Raw genomic sequence first — 17,372 nt, 5'->3', positions numbered from 1 at the left:
AAGATGATCAGGTCGTGGATGGGGCATCTGCAGAATGCCTTACTATCCTAATATCAGCTGCATCTAGTTCTGGGACTATGTGTGAGTCTCCCAGAAGATGACCATCTGTGAAGGCCATTAAAGATGATCAACTCTCTTCCTTGAGCTGATTCCCATGTATATTTAGTTACTGTGCACAGCCCTCGCTCCGGACTCTCATGTGTTTCGGTGTAGAAAATTGTGTCCTTGTCAGTGTAGGTCTCCAAGAAACCACCTGGATCGGACCAGAAGGTGCCATTATAGTTCCATACTGCCATTTCAGTCCACTATGTACACTCATCTCGTGGGCTCGACATCTTGAGAGAGAGAGAGAGAGAGAGAGAGAGAGAGAGAGAGAGAGAGAGAGAGAGAGAGAGAGAGATGTCTTCAGTAGGCCTCGTATGCCTATGAGACAAGGGGAAACTCAAGACTCAAGACTATAGCCAAAACACAAACTCAAAAATCTTGAGAGGACACGAGATGTGATCGAGTGTCATCTATGATCTTGGTGCCATGGAAGCTCTCTAGGGGATGCGTCGATATCGCGTATCTCCCTCTCTTGGGTGGTCTCTCGCTATAGCAGGGGGCGTGATCTCCATGATCTTCGTATCTGGTTAGCCATATCGAGGGTGACACCTTGCTTTGGCAGCTCCCTCTCAGTAGAGCTGGGATGGGATGGACCACCATTGTGTGTGCTCTAGTCAACCTTTGCGTCATGTATGCTTTCTGTATCTTTGGCTTAACAGCTCCATGTTATCTCTTCCGCATGAGAGAGAGAGAGAGAGAGAGAGAGAGAGAGAGAGAGAGAGAGAGAGAGAGACCTATTTGTGTTTTGAAGCATTTTAGGCCACATTGTACTTGTTTGGGATATCCAATTGTGTTGACATGTATCGTCGGAGGGGGAAAAACCGGCGGTTCAAATTTTGCTATTCTCGTGAATTTTGAATTTTCACACCTTCCGCCCATCAAATCTTGGAAAAATAAGTACTTGCAACCTGCCCCCGCCTTGCAAATGCATGCACCTCGACGTGACCTTGTGTACGTTCAAAAAGTTATAGTGCACATCAATGGTGCTTATGTGCCATCAAAACTTTCTATATCTGTATAATTCTCTTATATTACAATAAAACTGTGGGAATATACCTTATTAATGTATGACCATGCATGACCTCAAACAATCCATTTTAGTCCCTTTTTTTTGTGCGCGCAGAGAATGGACATTTTAGTCCTAAGTTGACTTTGGTCCTTATATTGATAATTGGCCATGTCTTGTACTTTCTTATTATCCATTTGCAAGTACTCTATATTTTCCTCAGCTTGTTGTCTTCTTTTTGCATTCTAGCTTTCTTCCATTGCTCCCCGCATCCAACAGTTTTTGGAGCCACTTAATCTATATTTTGAAAGCTAGGATAGGCCACAGGCTATTTTCATGCGACATAGATTACAAAAGGCCTTAAATGCATCCATTATTTATTGACCTGAAGGGCTCAAGGAATGTTGCATATTAAAATTTTTTTAACGAGTGACATGCATATTCGTATCCATAGCCTCAACCTTCTAGTGATTCACTTTGATAAGCTTGATAAGCAAAAGTGGAGTTGACTAGTGTACTCGTACTCCATTCTAAAGCATTTAAAGCATCCTTGCAACTTGCAACTTGCAACTACCTTCCTTTTTGCATGTTTGGGACGGTTTGTTCAAAAAAGTGAAAAATAGGAGAAGTTTCTTGTGTGATGATGTGAACCATAAGGTTCAACTTTGCATTGATTATCAAAATTTTTAAAGGTGAAAGTATATACGACTGGGAAAATGCATGTGTGTGACTCTTCTTTTAACGGTTTGTAAATTGTTTTGTATTGGGTAGAGACAATACTTTATAAACTTTTTTGTATTGCTTTGACAGGAACCTGAAGAACTATTTGAAACTATCTCGCAAGCCCTGTTATCTTCGGTGGATAGAGATTGTTTAAGTGGTTGGGGAGGAATTGTACATGTAGTGTAAGTTCTTATCTTCTTTCTTTTTATTGATTGCTGTTGATGCTCACAATGGACTAGGTAATTGATAGAGTAGGGAGCACATTAGGCATCTAAACTGAGGGTCATCTAAGCAAGTGTGGGGCCTAGATCTGGGCCAGCTGTGTAAAACTGCTCTGTCATGCCTTACTTCTTCAAATACGGCTTTTTGTTGTAGCAGAGACTAGTTAGGCATGGAAACATTAATTTCACCACTCTGCTCATTATGGTTATCAAGTTTGTTAGACGTGGAAACATCAGTTTCACTACACTGTTGATTATGGTCAATCTGCTACGGAAGAAAATTACACAAAGTCATTATATCAAGTGTTTTTTAGGCTCATAGATCCTTTGGTCGTCCTAAGACTTTTAATAAACTCTCTCTCTCTCTATATATATGTGTGTGTGTGTGTGTGTGTGTGTAAACAAGCATTAAAACCCATGATAAACACACTAGGAAAAACCATGATCATGGCGATACCGATACATAAAGAGAGAGCACTCTCTAAGCTGGGTGAGGATTGGCGGCACTATGATGACTATGTGGGAAGGGCTGGTAGAGAAGTCCAATCCAAGAGGGGGTCGGTGATGTGCATGGCTGCTGTGGTGGCATAAATTCTGTGATGGGACGGTGATGATTATCAGCACGTGTGGTTCGTTGCGGTCTCCTAGCAATGGCCTTGCGATGAACTGTGCTATTGTCACGGCAATCAGTCGTGTCTCCGATCTGGTGAGCATGGAAGGAAGGTCTCCTAATCTGATCTATGTCTCGATCGATTGGCAAGTGTACGTCCCTCCTCGTGGGCTCGTCATCTCCCGGAACATTGTTGGTTAGTGCTGTTTCAATGGAAAAAGTCACTGATCGTGCTGTTGAGTGGAGTTTGGCTGTGCGTCTTGGTATTGCCTTTGTGATCCGAGTAAATGCTCCCTGTGTCAGATGATCTCATGGATGAAAGATGCCAAGCACCTTTGATTTGGGTAAGAGAAAAGGCTTGATAGAGTTCTGAAACCATCCTTGAAGAGGTAGTGATCGCGACCTCTAATCTCATAATACACCGGGCATCTAAAAGACAAATGCTCATCCAACTTGATCTGCTTATGATCGCATACGGTGCAGATGCGACCCTCTCTAGGTATTCCCTCTACTCGTCCACTCCTACTGCGAAGTTGGTGTGATGAGACGTAAAAAATGCTCGATAGATATACTCAAGGAGTGGGGGAGGTTAGTTTGTGTGTGTCCTAGTGGATCAATAATATCCTCTGCTGAAATCTGCCGGCAATGTTTGTGAAAACTAAGCGTCACAGGTCCTGAATGTGTGATTGTAAAAGATCCTCTCGAGATTCGGATGACCTGGTTCACCTCGTGATAGGTGAGCGGGATGGAGGGGGCCTCAATGTTGTGCTTTAAGGGAGGTAACGTGTCTATGTGGAGTCCTAGGTTCTCAAACCATCTGCATGCATGTGCATACAAACACCTCTAGTCACCCATCGCCGATAGTGCCATGGAGGAGGATAGAGCCAACCAAGGAAGCCTATGTCCCTCTGTGGTGCAAGACCCATACTGTCTAATGCGGTAGACATATGTGATAAACTAAAACGTTGCATTGAGTTGTAGTGGGGATGGTCTGAACCCAGACATGATTATTTGATGTGGGATTGAAGGCTTACTGCGAATCATCCATGAAAGCACGAGAACTTGAAGCCACCCAATCTGTCTTTGATGGCCTCCAACAAGGGCTGCCATACACACCTATTGATCGGGCCAAAAAGTCAAAGAGAAGGGTCTTGGTCCGAAGAAGTGAGAGGCAAAGCACTGCCTCTTCGCTATTGTGGTCCATTCATGATCCTTCAAAAGATCCTGACGTGACTAACAAGCTACTATTACCTGATAGAGTTTGAAAAGGTACTGGATGCTAGAGATATACTTGGTCTCTGAGGATTAACTCATACAACTAGAGGATTTGATGAACTGTGTAGCCCATGAACAGAAATGTCTTCTAGATTATAGGGACTTACACCTAAGAAATAGAGTTGTTCCAGGGCTAAAGGTCAAGTGGGAAGATCACTTACAGGAGGATAGTACTTGGGAAAGTATTACTTCTCTTCAATGCCAATTTCCTAAATTTATGTCTTAGAATAAGGGGGGAAGAATGTTATGTCCACATTTGGACATAACATGGCTAGTGTTATGGAGGTCACGTTAACCTATGGTCATGTATCCTAACCTTGGGATTGTTAGGACATCAGGTACCTTTGGTATGCTAAGGGTAGTCCTAGGCTCGAGACATCGGAGACACCGAATATCTATATAAGTGAGAGCCATTACTCATTGCGATCATACTTGGGATTAGGGCCTTCTAATAATACCCAGCTAGGTTGAGAGCCTGTCTAGGCCTGTGCTGCCTAGCAACATATATGTGGAGATGGGGCTAGGTGGGATGGGACGTGCAGTCTTACGTGGGATGGACTATGGTGAGAGGTCGTCTAACCTCTAGCTCGAGGTGATCCTAGCCTATACCCAAGGTTTCCGTATGCTTGTACATTGACTTGCAGGTTAACATGGAGATGGAGGAGATCCTAGAACACCCGGGTTAGTGTTGATTGACCTATTAGGGGCTATTTCATCTCTGGCATCGAAAATGAGCTCCTCCCAAGCCACCTGCTTCTCTGTAAAAATCTCTGCCTCTGCTCCTTCCCTCCTGTCATTTGGAGTGACATATTGAAGTCACCTCCACTACAAGCTTGATTGAGTGACGGGATTAGGCTCGACACTATAACCCAGATTGTCCTGCTCAATTTAGTATGGAATGTATCCAAGGCTCCGCAACATAGACACAAACTCCTGCCTATCGTGTTGCCCCTCCTACTGCGGGAGACTCTAAACAACTTGGAATTGCTTTATTTGCACTCCTTGGGAGCTGCCATGTGCCCTCCCTAAGCGGATGTACTAGCTGGTTTTTGGCTGTCCCATAGACTTGCTCCCTCCCTCCCCCCCTTCTCTCTCTCTCTACACACACACACACACACACACACACATATATACATACATACATATTCACGATGCGACCAGCATTAGAAGCCCAACTAAGAAGAGGGGGACGCCGCATTGGCCAGCTTGTAATCGTGTCAGTGCACATTACCTAAGAATCTAGTAGGATTCTCAAGTAAACCCACTAACCCTCTGAGAACATCCTTAATAGAATTCGATTCAGGTCTCTGAAGAGCATGCTCGAACTCAGCTCATGCTGCCATATTTCAGCACAAAACAATCTCGATTGAAGCATCCTTGAATCCTCCATGAAAGCCACATGTGACTCGCAAACACACACATGCAATTGTAGGGAACTAGTGAACAAGCAGGCGTTCAAGAATCCCTGCTTGGGTCCAAGCCCCATCCATCAATTGAGGAGAGCTCAACTGATCTACACAATTGCACTGGCCCTCCCTCTATATAGAAGAAAACCCGCTATAGATAGCACAATACCAGCTTTTCAAGACGTCATGGAGATTAGGGATACTCTAGACAGACTTTCAAAGGGGCTGGTTCACCTTATTCCTAAGGGCAGCGGAGACATGCTTGAGATTTTAGAGTAGAGGTCCATTACCTTGCTTGGTTCTTCTTACAAGATCCTAGCTAAGGCGATTAGCTTGAGACTTCTCCCTTTCTTACAAGATATTATTGAGCCCACCCATACATGCTTTGTATGAGACCTAAGCATTTTCGATAACATTTTTACTTTTTGGGAGACCTCACCATGCCAGGAGGATTTATCAGTTATGCTTCTTGGTTTTGAGAAGGCCTATTATAGGGTGGATTGGGAGTTTCTTGAGGGGACTCTCAACAAGATGGGCTTTTTGAGACACTGGATAGCAAGGGTGTCAACAATCAAGTTTTAGTTGGGAAAATCTGAGGAGACATATTTCATATAGCCAAATCAATGAGATAGGGATGCCCTTTGGCCTGGCCCCTCTTCTTTTGCTATCTATTGTAGAGGCTATGAGTAATTTTTTGAGAGACAGGGGCATGGGTGTTCGTGGCATCAGGATGCCCATTGCTGCTTTGGAGGGTTTCTTGATGCAAAGTTTGGAGATGATACGGCAGTATATCTTGATGGAGGAGTAGACAGCTTGAGGGCATTTATTTAGGCCCTTATCAACTTATGGAAGTCCTATGGGATTTGGGTTAATACTACACCACACCTATACTTGAGATTGAACATAGATTTTTACATGGGTGCCTATAGGGTCTGTAGTGCGATACTTGGGATGTCATGTAGGATTGGACATCACATTAGAGCAGTAGTTGGCACCAGTACTTGTGAGCCTTTGGAGGAATCTCTTGCATTGGATCTAGTGTCACAAGAAACGTTTCGAGATTTTGACAAGTTTTTCGTCTAGAAACGTGTAAAATCAGGGTATTTTATATAAATGATAAAAATAGTGTATTTTTTATAAATTATATTTCAAAAAAACTTCCACGTTTCGCACGTTTCTAAGAAACGTTTCGGGCAGAAATGTTTCTTCACGTATCTACTGCCTGAAACACGTTTTATGGTTACACTGATCGGAGCTCAGTGAAGCTATCCTTAGTAGGTGGAGCACTGGTTGCCAATCAGGTTTTACTTACTACTATGTGGTACATAACCTCTTGCTGGGCCATTTCTAGATCTTGCATCAGCCAGGCAAAGCAACCTATCACGAACTTCATGTGGTCACGAGGGGATGGCATTGCCTAGCTAGGGCGGATGTGACTTGGGATATCATTATTCAGCCACTATCCAGATGAAGGCAAGGCTTTGATGGGATATCTCAAGGTGTATGCCCCAGGCACACCTTGGGTTCTATGTGTGTGTGCTAGAGGCACAGTTAGGTGCCCATAAGCACTGTTAGGTGGTGGTAGATGCCACATAGGATGATTGAGAGATTCTAGGAGCTGATTGAGGAGATGATTGTGGAGCTTGGTGGCTCATGTAGAGGTGCCTACATATGGACCTCACCCTTCTTCATTCTAATGCAATTCTCTCATTTCGTGTTCAGCTTCATGCTTTCCTTTCACGTCTCCAACATGGTATCAGAGCACAATGATCCTCCTTGAACCCATTTATGCCATGTCATCTTCTTCTTCTTCTTCTTCTTCTTCTTCTTCACCTTCCTCTCCATTTTGCCCCTTTCTGCCCAACCACTTGGAGGGCTGAGTTCTCTACCTACAAGCAACCATTCCCAGAGTCCTTTTGGCTGGAGAGACCCTTCATATGGGCGACCTTCCACGTCAGAGCAATTAGGCAATGGTGCCCACAGACCCGCGCAACAGCCGCCTTCTTCGTGACGCTATTTCGTGCAATACGACTTGCTGGAGCAGCCATTCCAAAATTCCTCTGAGCCATGCTTGCACAACAGCATGAGCTAGCCCCTGTCCAGATTTGATGTGAAATGGTTCACCAGGGAGGGAGAAACAGACGAAAAACCAGTCGACATTCAAGCTCCTAGCTATGGCGACGTGACGCGGCATTTCGCCTCTCTTCTTCAGTGGCTCTTCTCTGGTATACCAGCTTTATTTCTACCTAGAAAGCCCTCTTTTCTTTGCTTTGAAGAGTGAGATACAAGCCCTCGAAGATCAGGCCTGTGTTTTGGACAGTTTTGACAATGTTGTGAGTTTGGTGCTACATTAGATGCCACTTTAGCATTTCTGATGTTTTAAAGTGTTGAATAGCATCAGTACAATTGTGGCTATAACTTTCCTTCAGGTTGCTATACCTGGATTTGCTTGGAATACTTTCATTTAGCCACCTCTATGAAGCATGCAAGTTGAAGTATCATTTCCATTATGATTTTTATGGAATTTGGTTACAAGTCTTTGCTACACTAAATGCTTGTACTTTGAAGCTTTTCAACTCTTTCTAGCCTTGTAAGAGAGTAGACACTGTCCATTTTGGGTTAGACCCTCTCATGGCTACCTTCTTGAATATTGATAAGCTCAATGGTAAAGGCTTTCACACATGGCAGATGAAAGTTAAGTTTGCATTGATGAGGGAAAACCTCTGGGGGCTTGTCAAACCTACTTCAACTTCTTCTTCAACAGTCTCTAATGTTGGAGAATCCTCAGCTCCTACACGCCCGGCACGAGATCCTGTAGAGAGAAGAAAGCCTATGGCATTATTGCTCTTGGCTTAGGAGATGACTATATTCATCACATTTCTGATTTGGAGTCTCCTTCTGAAGCTTGGCAGAAGCTTGATATTATTTTTGGTGCTAGCTCTCACATCTCAAAATTGTTACTTAAGATTGCTTTCTTTGAATTGAAGATGGCTAGTGGCACTGCCTTGGCTGCCCATGTCAATCACATGCGGAGTCTCATGACTCAACTTGCTTCTATCAACTCTCCCAGGTGATGCAATGGCAGTATTGCTCAAAAGTATGCCTGAAGATTATGATCATGTTGTTACCACATTGAAAAATCTTCCTAATCCTACTCTTGAAGGTCTTATTACTGCTCTTCAAGAAGAAGAAAGGCACAAGGAACTCCGGAGAGGCAATGACACAGCCCATGCCATAAAAACTCAAATGGGCAAGTTTTCACCTTGCAAACATTGTGGGAAGACTAATCACCTCTCAAAAGATTGCTTCAAGATCAATCCTTGCAAATATTGTGGCAAAAACAGTCACCATGAAAAGTTTTGTAAAGCCAAAAAGGAAGCAACTACAAAACCAGAAACTGCCAATTTACTTTCAGTTGATGTGTCTCCACAAGATGAGGCCTCCTATGATGATTATGCTTTTTGAACCATCTCCATATATGCTCCAGATCTCTCTTTTATGTTGAGTCAAGGTACTCTGCCTGGATAGTCCTCCAAAATGAATGGAATAAACTATTGTAAACACCTCTGGTCACCATATGATGTAGGCCATGTGTATGTGTTTTGCTCCATGGTACCTCCTGCAGACATTGTGTGCATGTACATGCAGGGGAGATAACCATTGGAAGGTCTTATGTATCCATTTGTTTGACTTCATACCCTTGGGAACCCTTGCTAGCATGAGATCCTAGCCATAGATTTATCCTTGACCACCATGAGACGGCATGCGAAACTATGAGACTAGATGTATCCTTGACATAGCCTGAGGCCCTTGAGGGGGGGTTTGATGGGATATCTCAAGGTGTATGTCCCAGGCACACCTTGGGTTCTATGTGTGTGTGCTAGAGGCACAGTTAGGTGCCCATAAGCAGTGTTAGGTGGTGGTAGATGCCACATAGGATGATTGAGAGATTCTAGGAGCTGATTGAGGAGATGATTGAGGAGATGATTGTGGAGCTTGGTGGCTCATGTAGAGGTGCCTACATATGGACCTCGCCCTTCTTCATTCTAATGCAATTCTCTCATTTCGTGTTCAGCTTCATGCTTTCCTTTCACTTCTCCAATAGGCATTGGGGACATAGAATGCTAGAACAGAGCCTTGCTCATGAAGTTCATCGTCAAAGGCATGTTGCATGGCAGTGAGCCATAGAAGGAGCTACTCCTTCACATACTTAATGTCCTTTTCAATGCTCTTATCAGATCGATGACTGAACCCATTGTGCAGAGACCCAACCTTTCCCGGGAGGTTTTGGTTGGACATTGGCCAGCACAGTGGGAGAATGGTTTTCTTTCACGGAGTTATCCCCCCTTGCTCAAAGAGAGGGTTTAGAGACTTAGAATTATGATAGAAAAGATTGAGGGTGTAGTCTCTGAGACTGGAGAGCAGCTCAAAAGCCTCACGTTATAGAGGCTCGTTCATGGCTGGGGTACTTTACGAGGAATGAGAGCTTGTTTTTGGTTGTGGACACCTTAGGTCTGTCCTCATTCACATTTATGGTATCAGATGATGGCAAGATGGAGAGATAGGAGGTTAGGATGGAGGACTCTTGAGGGTCTACGCCTCAGAGAGTTAGGATAGTAGCCCAATATCAAAGGAGGTGGTACATTGAGCCAAATCTTTGCATAGCAAAGGAGCAGGTTGCAAAATTTGGGTGTGGGAGAGGAGACCCTTGCAGAGGTTCCACCGATTTTGGAGAGAATGCCCCCGATATTCCTGTTTCCAGCTACTTAGTGAGATTGGGCAAAAAGGATTGAGATGGGGAGCATTAATGGTGCATGCCGGCCACATCATAGCATGGGGAGTCTCTGAGAGGTTTCTTTAGGATTTTTCGTGTAGGCTTTGGGACACGTTGGCACATAGAGCCCTTGCATTGGACACCTGGGTTGGTTTTGGTCATTGGTTTCACAAAGGAGTCTCAGAGGCTCTGCACTTGGGGTAGATGGATATCATACTTTCAGCATTTGGCTGAAACTAGCCAGCATTTGGCTAGATATCATACTTTCAGAGGTAGATGGATAGACTCCAGGGAGATTCGGATTGTGCTAGGCCCAAGAGGGAGGCTTTTATCATTATAGCCAGGTCCCTTCTTTCATTCCACAGAGGGTGGTATAATATGCTGTTATAAACCACCAGAGTGGCTATTTGTTCACCCTATGTATAAGATAAGCCCCATAGAGCAGCCAGCCAGGGGGATGCCCTTGTGTTTCTATATTGTACCCTTCATTCCTCAGTGTCCATGTCACTAAGAAGTTTCTTAATGGAAGTTTCTTTTCTCTGACTGAAGAAGGTCAAATCGCTGCTTTCCTAGGCCTTTCTCTCCATGGCTACCACCACAACAGCTATTTTCTGAAGCAGTTTTCTCAGTTCTGAAGCTGCCATTCCAAATCTGGAGGTAATTTTTGCTGGTCGTCTCTCCGCACAGATTTCAGTCATGGATATCTCACTCCTGCTGGTTGTTGATTCGGTCGATTTGGGACTGTTTTGAGGAAGTTTGCTTCTGTTATGTCCTAGTACAGGCTCAAACTGTTCAGTTCTACATTGGGTGTACTTCTGGCTCCAAAGTCAGTACTGGTTTTTCATCAAATCAGTTCTGTTCAGTCCCTTATGAGGCTTTGTCCTTTTTTTGCTCACATTTGGAGTATCTGTTGCCCTAAAAAATTTGGGGCTTTATTTATTTAGCTTGCATTGCTGGCCCTCGTGCCAGGGGATGGTTCTTTGCAGGGCAGATGACATTCGTTTAGCCAAGCATTGGCTTGTTGGGTCAGTGCATCATATTTCAAAAATCATTAACAACAAGTGAATTTTGTGGGCAGTTTGTTCATTTTTTCTGACGATGGCTCAGAATGATAATCTATTTGGTGGAGCTTTGCTCCAAGAGGACAAACTTTATGACACAGATTACGCTTTATGGAGTTTTGGTTGCCAAAGGTTTGTGGGGTCCCCATCCCACAAATGCTGGACCTAGTGCACTAACTACGCCTGGTAGAATATGGGTGGTTGCATTGACACCTGCAGTAGTTGCAGCTATCACAGCTGATCAAAGGAGATATGATGCCTATGCTCTTGCCTTGATTTCTTTATTATTCCACACATCACGTCTTGCAAAAACTCTTTGCGTGCATGGCATGTCTTAGAAACCATGTAGCAGGCAAAGAATGAGGCAAGGGTTGCCTTTCTCAAGGAGGAGCTTTAGAATCTGAATATGCATGTGGGTGACAGTATGCTAGAGCATTTGACTAAGATCTAGGATCTTATAGAGCAATTCCTGAATATTGATAAGATTATCTCTGAAAAAGATTTGATCCTAGGACGCCCTACCGGGGTTTCGGCACACCTCTCGCTTTGTCTGTGAGAGGCAATGCTCTACCTCTCCAGTTTGAGGAGCTCGTGGGTTTGTTGTTGCAGGAGGAACATATAAGGAAGAATAAATCTTCCTCTTTCCTGTAGTAGTTATCGAGCATTTACTGCCCAAAATAGGAATCAGGGAAAGCACAAAGGTGGTATGCAGTCTAAGGCTGCTTCAAGATAACCATAACAAGGTGAAGGATGATGCTGGCAAAACAAGGGAAGGAAGTTGGATGCTAGCGTTAATTTCAGATGCTTTAAATGTTGACAAGGAGAACGCTCCAGCAAATTTGTGGGTGAAGAGTAGTCCTTTTTGGTATGCAGTTATAATCCCAATTCACTCTGTGTGAGTGATACTTATGATGTAGTTTGGTATCTTGACACTGGTGCATCTAGACAAATAATTTTCAGGAAACATTCATTTGTTGATTAATAGCCTCCTCCCATTTTGTATCCTGTGCCCACAATTCTTTGTACCTTGTGAAGGGAGTTGGGAGTCATTTGTAGATGGAACTGATTTGTCTCTTCCAGATGCCCTTTATGTCTTAAGAATATGCTTTCTCTTTCCTCTTTTGTAGAAGACGATATGCTGTCATATTTGAGGATGATAAGTAGGAGAGAGAAAAAGACTATCAGATAGTCACTAACATCATGGTTTATATCAGTTGGATACACATGACAGCAGCATGCAAAATGGCATCAGTTAGAGCTGTCAGAAATTGCAGCTTGTACACAGTGATGTGTATGGTCCCATGAGAACACCATCCTTGGGAAAGAATCTGTACTTTGTGACCTTTATTGATGATGGTTTCAGATTTACATGGGTCTATCCTTTTGAAGGAGATATTTGATGAATTTATGTATTCACAGCATTTTGTTGCCAGGGCTGAAAAACTATGTAGGGTGCAAGTTTGAGGATAGACAAAAGGGGGAAGTACTTGCTAAATGCTTTTATAGCACACTTCAAGGAAAAAGGCATTAAGCACCAATTTACATGGCCATATACACGCACTAATGTACAGGGCCATATACACCCCAGCAAAGTGGTGTTGCTGAGTTTAAATAAAAATAGGTCTCTGATGAAGATGGCCAGATGTATGATCAAGGGTAGAAAACTGCCTCATAATTTTTGGATGGAAGCTCAGGTGTGCCTTACATATTTTGAATAGATGCCCAATTAAAGCCTTGAAAACCTTTGGGGCTTGGCATGACAGGAAACCCAAGGTTGATTACCTTAGGATGTTTGGTTGGTAGCATATGCACATGTGCCTCGGCATTGAGAGACAAACCAGATGATAAAGCAATGAAATGCATTTTTGTTGGCTATAGTAAAAGGGGTATTGTCTCTACAATCCTCAGACTCCGAGGATTTTTGTCATTAGAGATGTGGTTTGTGCAGAAAACTCGGATTGATCTTTGACTCTGAGACAGATGCCCACAGGTTCATTAGACATATTTGAGGGGTTGATCCCATTGCCAGTTGATATGACAGCCAGCAGAAGATCAGTATTTGCAGTCTGCACAGCAGACTTTGGATGCTCCACAGTGGATCATGAACATCTATAGAACATAAAGATGTGGAAGAATTTGTCAGACAATAGAGAACAGCTGTACAAGAAGCCAGATCAGTTCCTTGAGGGCTTATGCAAATTTTGCAGGACAGTAAGCTGTCAAGTCCTCTCTCTAGTAGGTTACTGTAGAAAGGGGCTGGTTCAAGAGATTCAAATGAGCACAATATGCTAATTCAGCATGGATGAGCTCTCCTTGTGTTATAGAAGAGCTTGATAGCTTTGAGGATGCTCAAGACAAGGAGCATTGGATGAGAGATGAAGGCAGAGTTGGATTCAATCCACAAAAACAACGCATAGGATTTAGTGGATCTGCCCATTGACAAAAGTCTATTAGGACTAAGTGGAAGTACAAACTTATCAGGACATCTGACAGGTACAAGGCAGATTAGTTGCAAGAGATTCAAATGAGCACAATATGCTAATTCAGCATGGATGAGCTCTCCTTGTGTTATAGAAGAGCTTGATAGCTTTGAGGATGCTCAAGACAAGGAGCATTGGATGAGAGATGAAGGCAGAGTTGGATTCAATCCACAAAAACAACGCATAGGATTTAGTGGATCTGCCCATTGACAAAAGTCTATTAGGACTAAGTGGAAGTACAAACTTATCAGGACATCTGACAGGTACAAGGCAGATTAGTTGCCAACAGCTATTCTGAGCAGAAGGAGATTGGTTATGATGAAGCCTTTGCCGCCCACTTCCAAGATGACTACCATTAGGTGCGTTTCATTGGCTGCTCATCAGTTGGACATTAAAACAGCCTTTCAGAATGGAACTTGCATGGGGAAGTCTATGTGAGTCAACCTATTGGTTTCAACATGGTTGGCCAGGAAAATAAATTGCATAAGTCAATTTATGGGCTCAAACAAGCTCCACAGGCTTGGTATGAGAAGATTCATACTTATTTGATTAGCCAGGGTCTAAATAATAGCTCAATTGAAAATACCCTATATGTCAAGGATACAGGGGATTTGTTGATTGTCATCCTTTATGTGGATGACATGCTTTTCGTGTGCACCGATAAAGAGAAAATTGCAGAATTCATCAAATATATCGAAGCTTCATTTGAAATGTCGGATTTGGGACTGTTGCGTGCAGGTAAACTCATTTCTCCTATCCAAAGAGCACAAATTTTGAAAAAGCCCTTCTTGGAGATCTCAGAATTCCTCTTGAGAGGTTTAACCTCTGTGCTAATATGCTGATCCCCAGAATTTCAAAAATTTCAAAAGGTTACGCAGAAAATAACTCAGAAATTCGAATATTCAGAGGGTTGCACAGAGAAAGAACTTCATGGAGAATCAAAAGTCCAAAGACACATGCATAGGGAGAACCCCAGCGTGCCGTGATCAGTTTGGAGGTCCTTGGGCATCGATTAGAGCTGTGCTTCTTGTCGCATCCCTCCGTGTCCATGTGGTGTCTGTTTGGACGGCGGTCCTCACGGTGCTTGCCCGTATGATGCTCCCTGCACACGTTTCGACGTCCCTTCTTCTCGCATGCCTGCCACGCTCTTAATGCATACTGCTTCCTGTTTCACTTGTCCTCCTTCCATCCCTAAGGTGAATCGTCACCGCCCTGATACCAAATGTGAAGAACCAGCCTTACAAGAATGCAAATGGGTGCAATTCATGCAAGAATTTTGACGCGAATTGGGCACTCCAATGGGGGAAGAGCGCCCTTGTGAGAGTACTTAATTCTGTTTGACCTATATGCAAGGTGAGAGAAATTTAGAGAGAGATTGTGGATGCATGTTAGGTGGTAGAGAGAATGCTACGTGTGATCACAATGAAGGGGTATTAGAGAGAATGTTATGTGTGAATCACAATGAAGGGGGGATACCCTTTCATTGATGTCCCTTGAGATCACTCAAGGTCCATCTTCCCATTTAGACCTATCCTTAGCCTATGACCCATGTACCTACCATTCAATGCACATGCTCTAATGCACCCTTATCTTTCCAATTACCCCTAGGACAGATATACGTGGGTTCACTTCTTTACTAATAAAATAAGTGTTACATGTCCAAATTTGTTGCCGTCTGAAGCAATGGCTCCAACCCGGTGGGCACTATCTACTTAGATGACCCACCGCCATATGAATATTGTCTGTTGCACCATCAGATTGGCATATAATGTCATACTGTTCTAATGTCTATTAATTAAAAAATAGTCAATTCTCTTGTCATGACACAAGGGGCACAAGATTGAGGTGGTGAAGTGGGAGAAAAATATTTGGATCGACCTACCCTCAATTCCAAGAGCTCCATAAAAGCAGGGTGGACAAGCCATTAAATATTTTAGAACAAATGCCAACAAGATCTTGTAATGTGATGGCATTTAAGAGCCCCTATTTTTTATACATATGGGACCAGCTTGCTCTATTACAACTTGGGTTGAAATCCTAGAGAAATCAAATGTGGAGAAGAAGGATTTAGATGTATGCAGTGCAGGTCTATCAGTACATGTGGAAAAGCATACTCACCATTGGTTACAAGCCTGGTCATGGTTGCACTAGACACAAGACTTTCTGATACACAAATAGATCTTGCCAAATCTTCTATTGTGTTGCTCTTGCAAGTCAACAGATGCTTTTTTCAGATTGCGCCTCCCCCCCCCCCCTTCCTCTTCTTCTCCCAAAAAAAAAAAACAGGCACACACACTCGGCATTCATGTGATAAAAGATTCCTCAAGTAACTAAGTGTTTTTCCTTGAAATTCAAACTTTGTGAATAAAAAACAGAATCTTTTGTGAGAAGCTTCAGTTTATCTGCTTTGTACTAGGCTGATATGTAGACTAGAGTCATTGCATTCATAGTGTTTGTACTGTGGAGGTGTGCCCGTTTGAGAGTGCTTGGGCTGCCAGATATAGTATGGTTCAAATTGAGACAGAAACAACATAATTTCAAGCTAGAAGTTTGCAAATCAGTGATTCCTGCATTATCCCTAGGCAATGTATCTGGTGTCATATTACTAGTCTTGCTAATCAATGTAATGTGAATTTACTATGCTTCTCTATCTTGCAGGTCTCCTGATCAAGTTATCATTCGCACATTGAAAGGACGAATGGACTGAGGGACACTTGGTCTTCTTATCATGATGCAACTTTTTCAATGGTCCATTCTTTGAAAAAGTTTCTAAGACATCATAAGGCACATTTTGATTGAATGCTTTGCTCTAATCAGATTATTATCTTTCAAAGCTAAAGGGGAGATTTATTTTACCCGAGGCCTGCATCAAGACTTTTAACTTCTTTCCCCGTGTATATGGAAACCTAAACGGGGTCATAATTTTGTCATTATGAGTGAATGAGCCTTTTTTGGAGGTTCGTGCAATATACTTAGCTCTCATTAGTCTGAATTCTTAGTGCATTGTGGCAGTGTCCCTGATCTTTTTGTATTAACCTCAACCATAGGCTGATAAGCTTTGCTGTATAAACTCTATAGAAGTGGGGGATCTTAAATGCCCCTTTAGTGTACCTATTGTTGAAAACTAAGGCATGCTCGTAAGCCCATTCAAATGTCTTACAATGTTGAACGATGTTGAAGGGATGCCAATGCTAGTGTATCCATACGAGAGAGTGTTAGTGTATCCAAGAGTAAACTAAGGTACTCGCCACGTTAGTTAACAAGACGAGATCTTTAAATAAATAAATAAAATTTTGCATTAGGGGATGGTTAGTCTCTTAAAAAGACCAAGTACAAAATTTGGCTACCTATAGGGACAAACTGCACTTATAGAAGGGGGTCTAAAAAGAGATATAAACCTCCTATAAGCTAGAGCTGAGTAGCGAATCCCTTTTCATAGTAATAGCCTCTGTAGTTCTTTAACACCCTTACTAATAGCTTGAACTCTGTAGCCCATATTGAATCCCTTTTAGAAGATTTGTTGATTCTTGATGGACCACCGTAGATTGTTTGCTTGGTTTTTAAGAAGCGAGGGTCAACTATTTCTTCAAACAAACACATATTGCCCTTGAAGAGATATGGCTCTTTGAAAGAGGCGATTGATTGTTTGAGCATATATCTATTGATTTGGGTTGAAAGTGAGCTTGGCTAAATGGTTCTCAATGGTGAGGG

The 17,372-nt window shown here is 42.9% G+C and overlaps 1 protein-coding gene across 1 annotated transcript in view; it reads left to right on the top strand.

Moving 5' to 3' along the window:
- LOC147903046 (proteasome subunit beta type-3) overlaps positions 1 to 16,630 on the top strand; it is a 105,717-nt gene extending 89,087 nt beyond the window's left edge. The window contains exons 6-7 of the mRNA XM_087373320.1: positions 1,922 to 2,016; positions 16,320 to 16,630. Of these exons, the coding sequence (XP_087229446.1) occupies positions 1,922 to 2,016; positions 16,320 to 16,368 (144 nt within the window). The 3' untranslated portion in view covers positions 16,369 to 16,630. The remainder of the gene's footprint in view (positions 1 to 1,921; positions 2,017 to 16,319) is intronic.
- The last annotated feature ends 742 nt before the right edge of the window (positions 16,631 to 17,372 follow it).

The sequence above is a fragment of the Dipteris shenzhenensis genome, chromosome 4, assembly GCF_047967505.1.
Source record: "Dipteris shenzhenensis isolate YYH24624 ecotype China chromosome 4, Dip_SZ_1.0, whole genome shotgun sequence".
Classification (NCBI taxonomy): domain Eukaryota; kingdom Viridiplantae; phylum Streptophyta; class Polypodiopsida; order Gleicheniales; family Dipteridaceae; genus Dipteris; species Dipteris shenzhenensis.
This window is presented reverse-complemented; position numbering and strand designations above follow the sequence as displayed.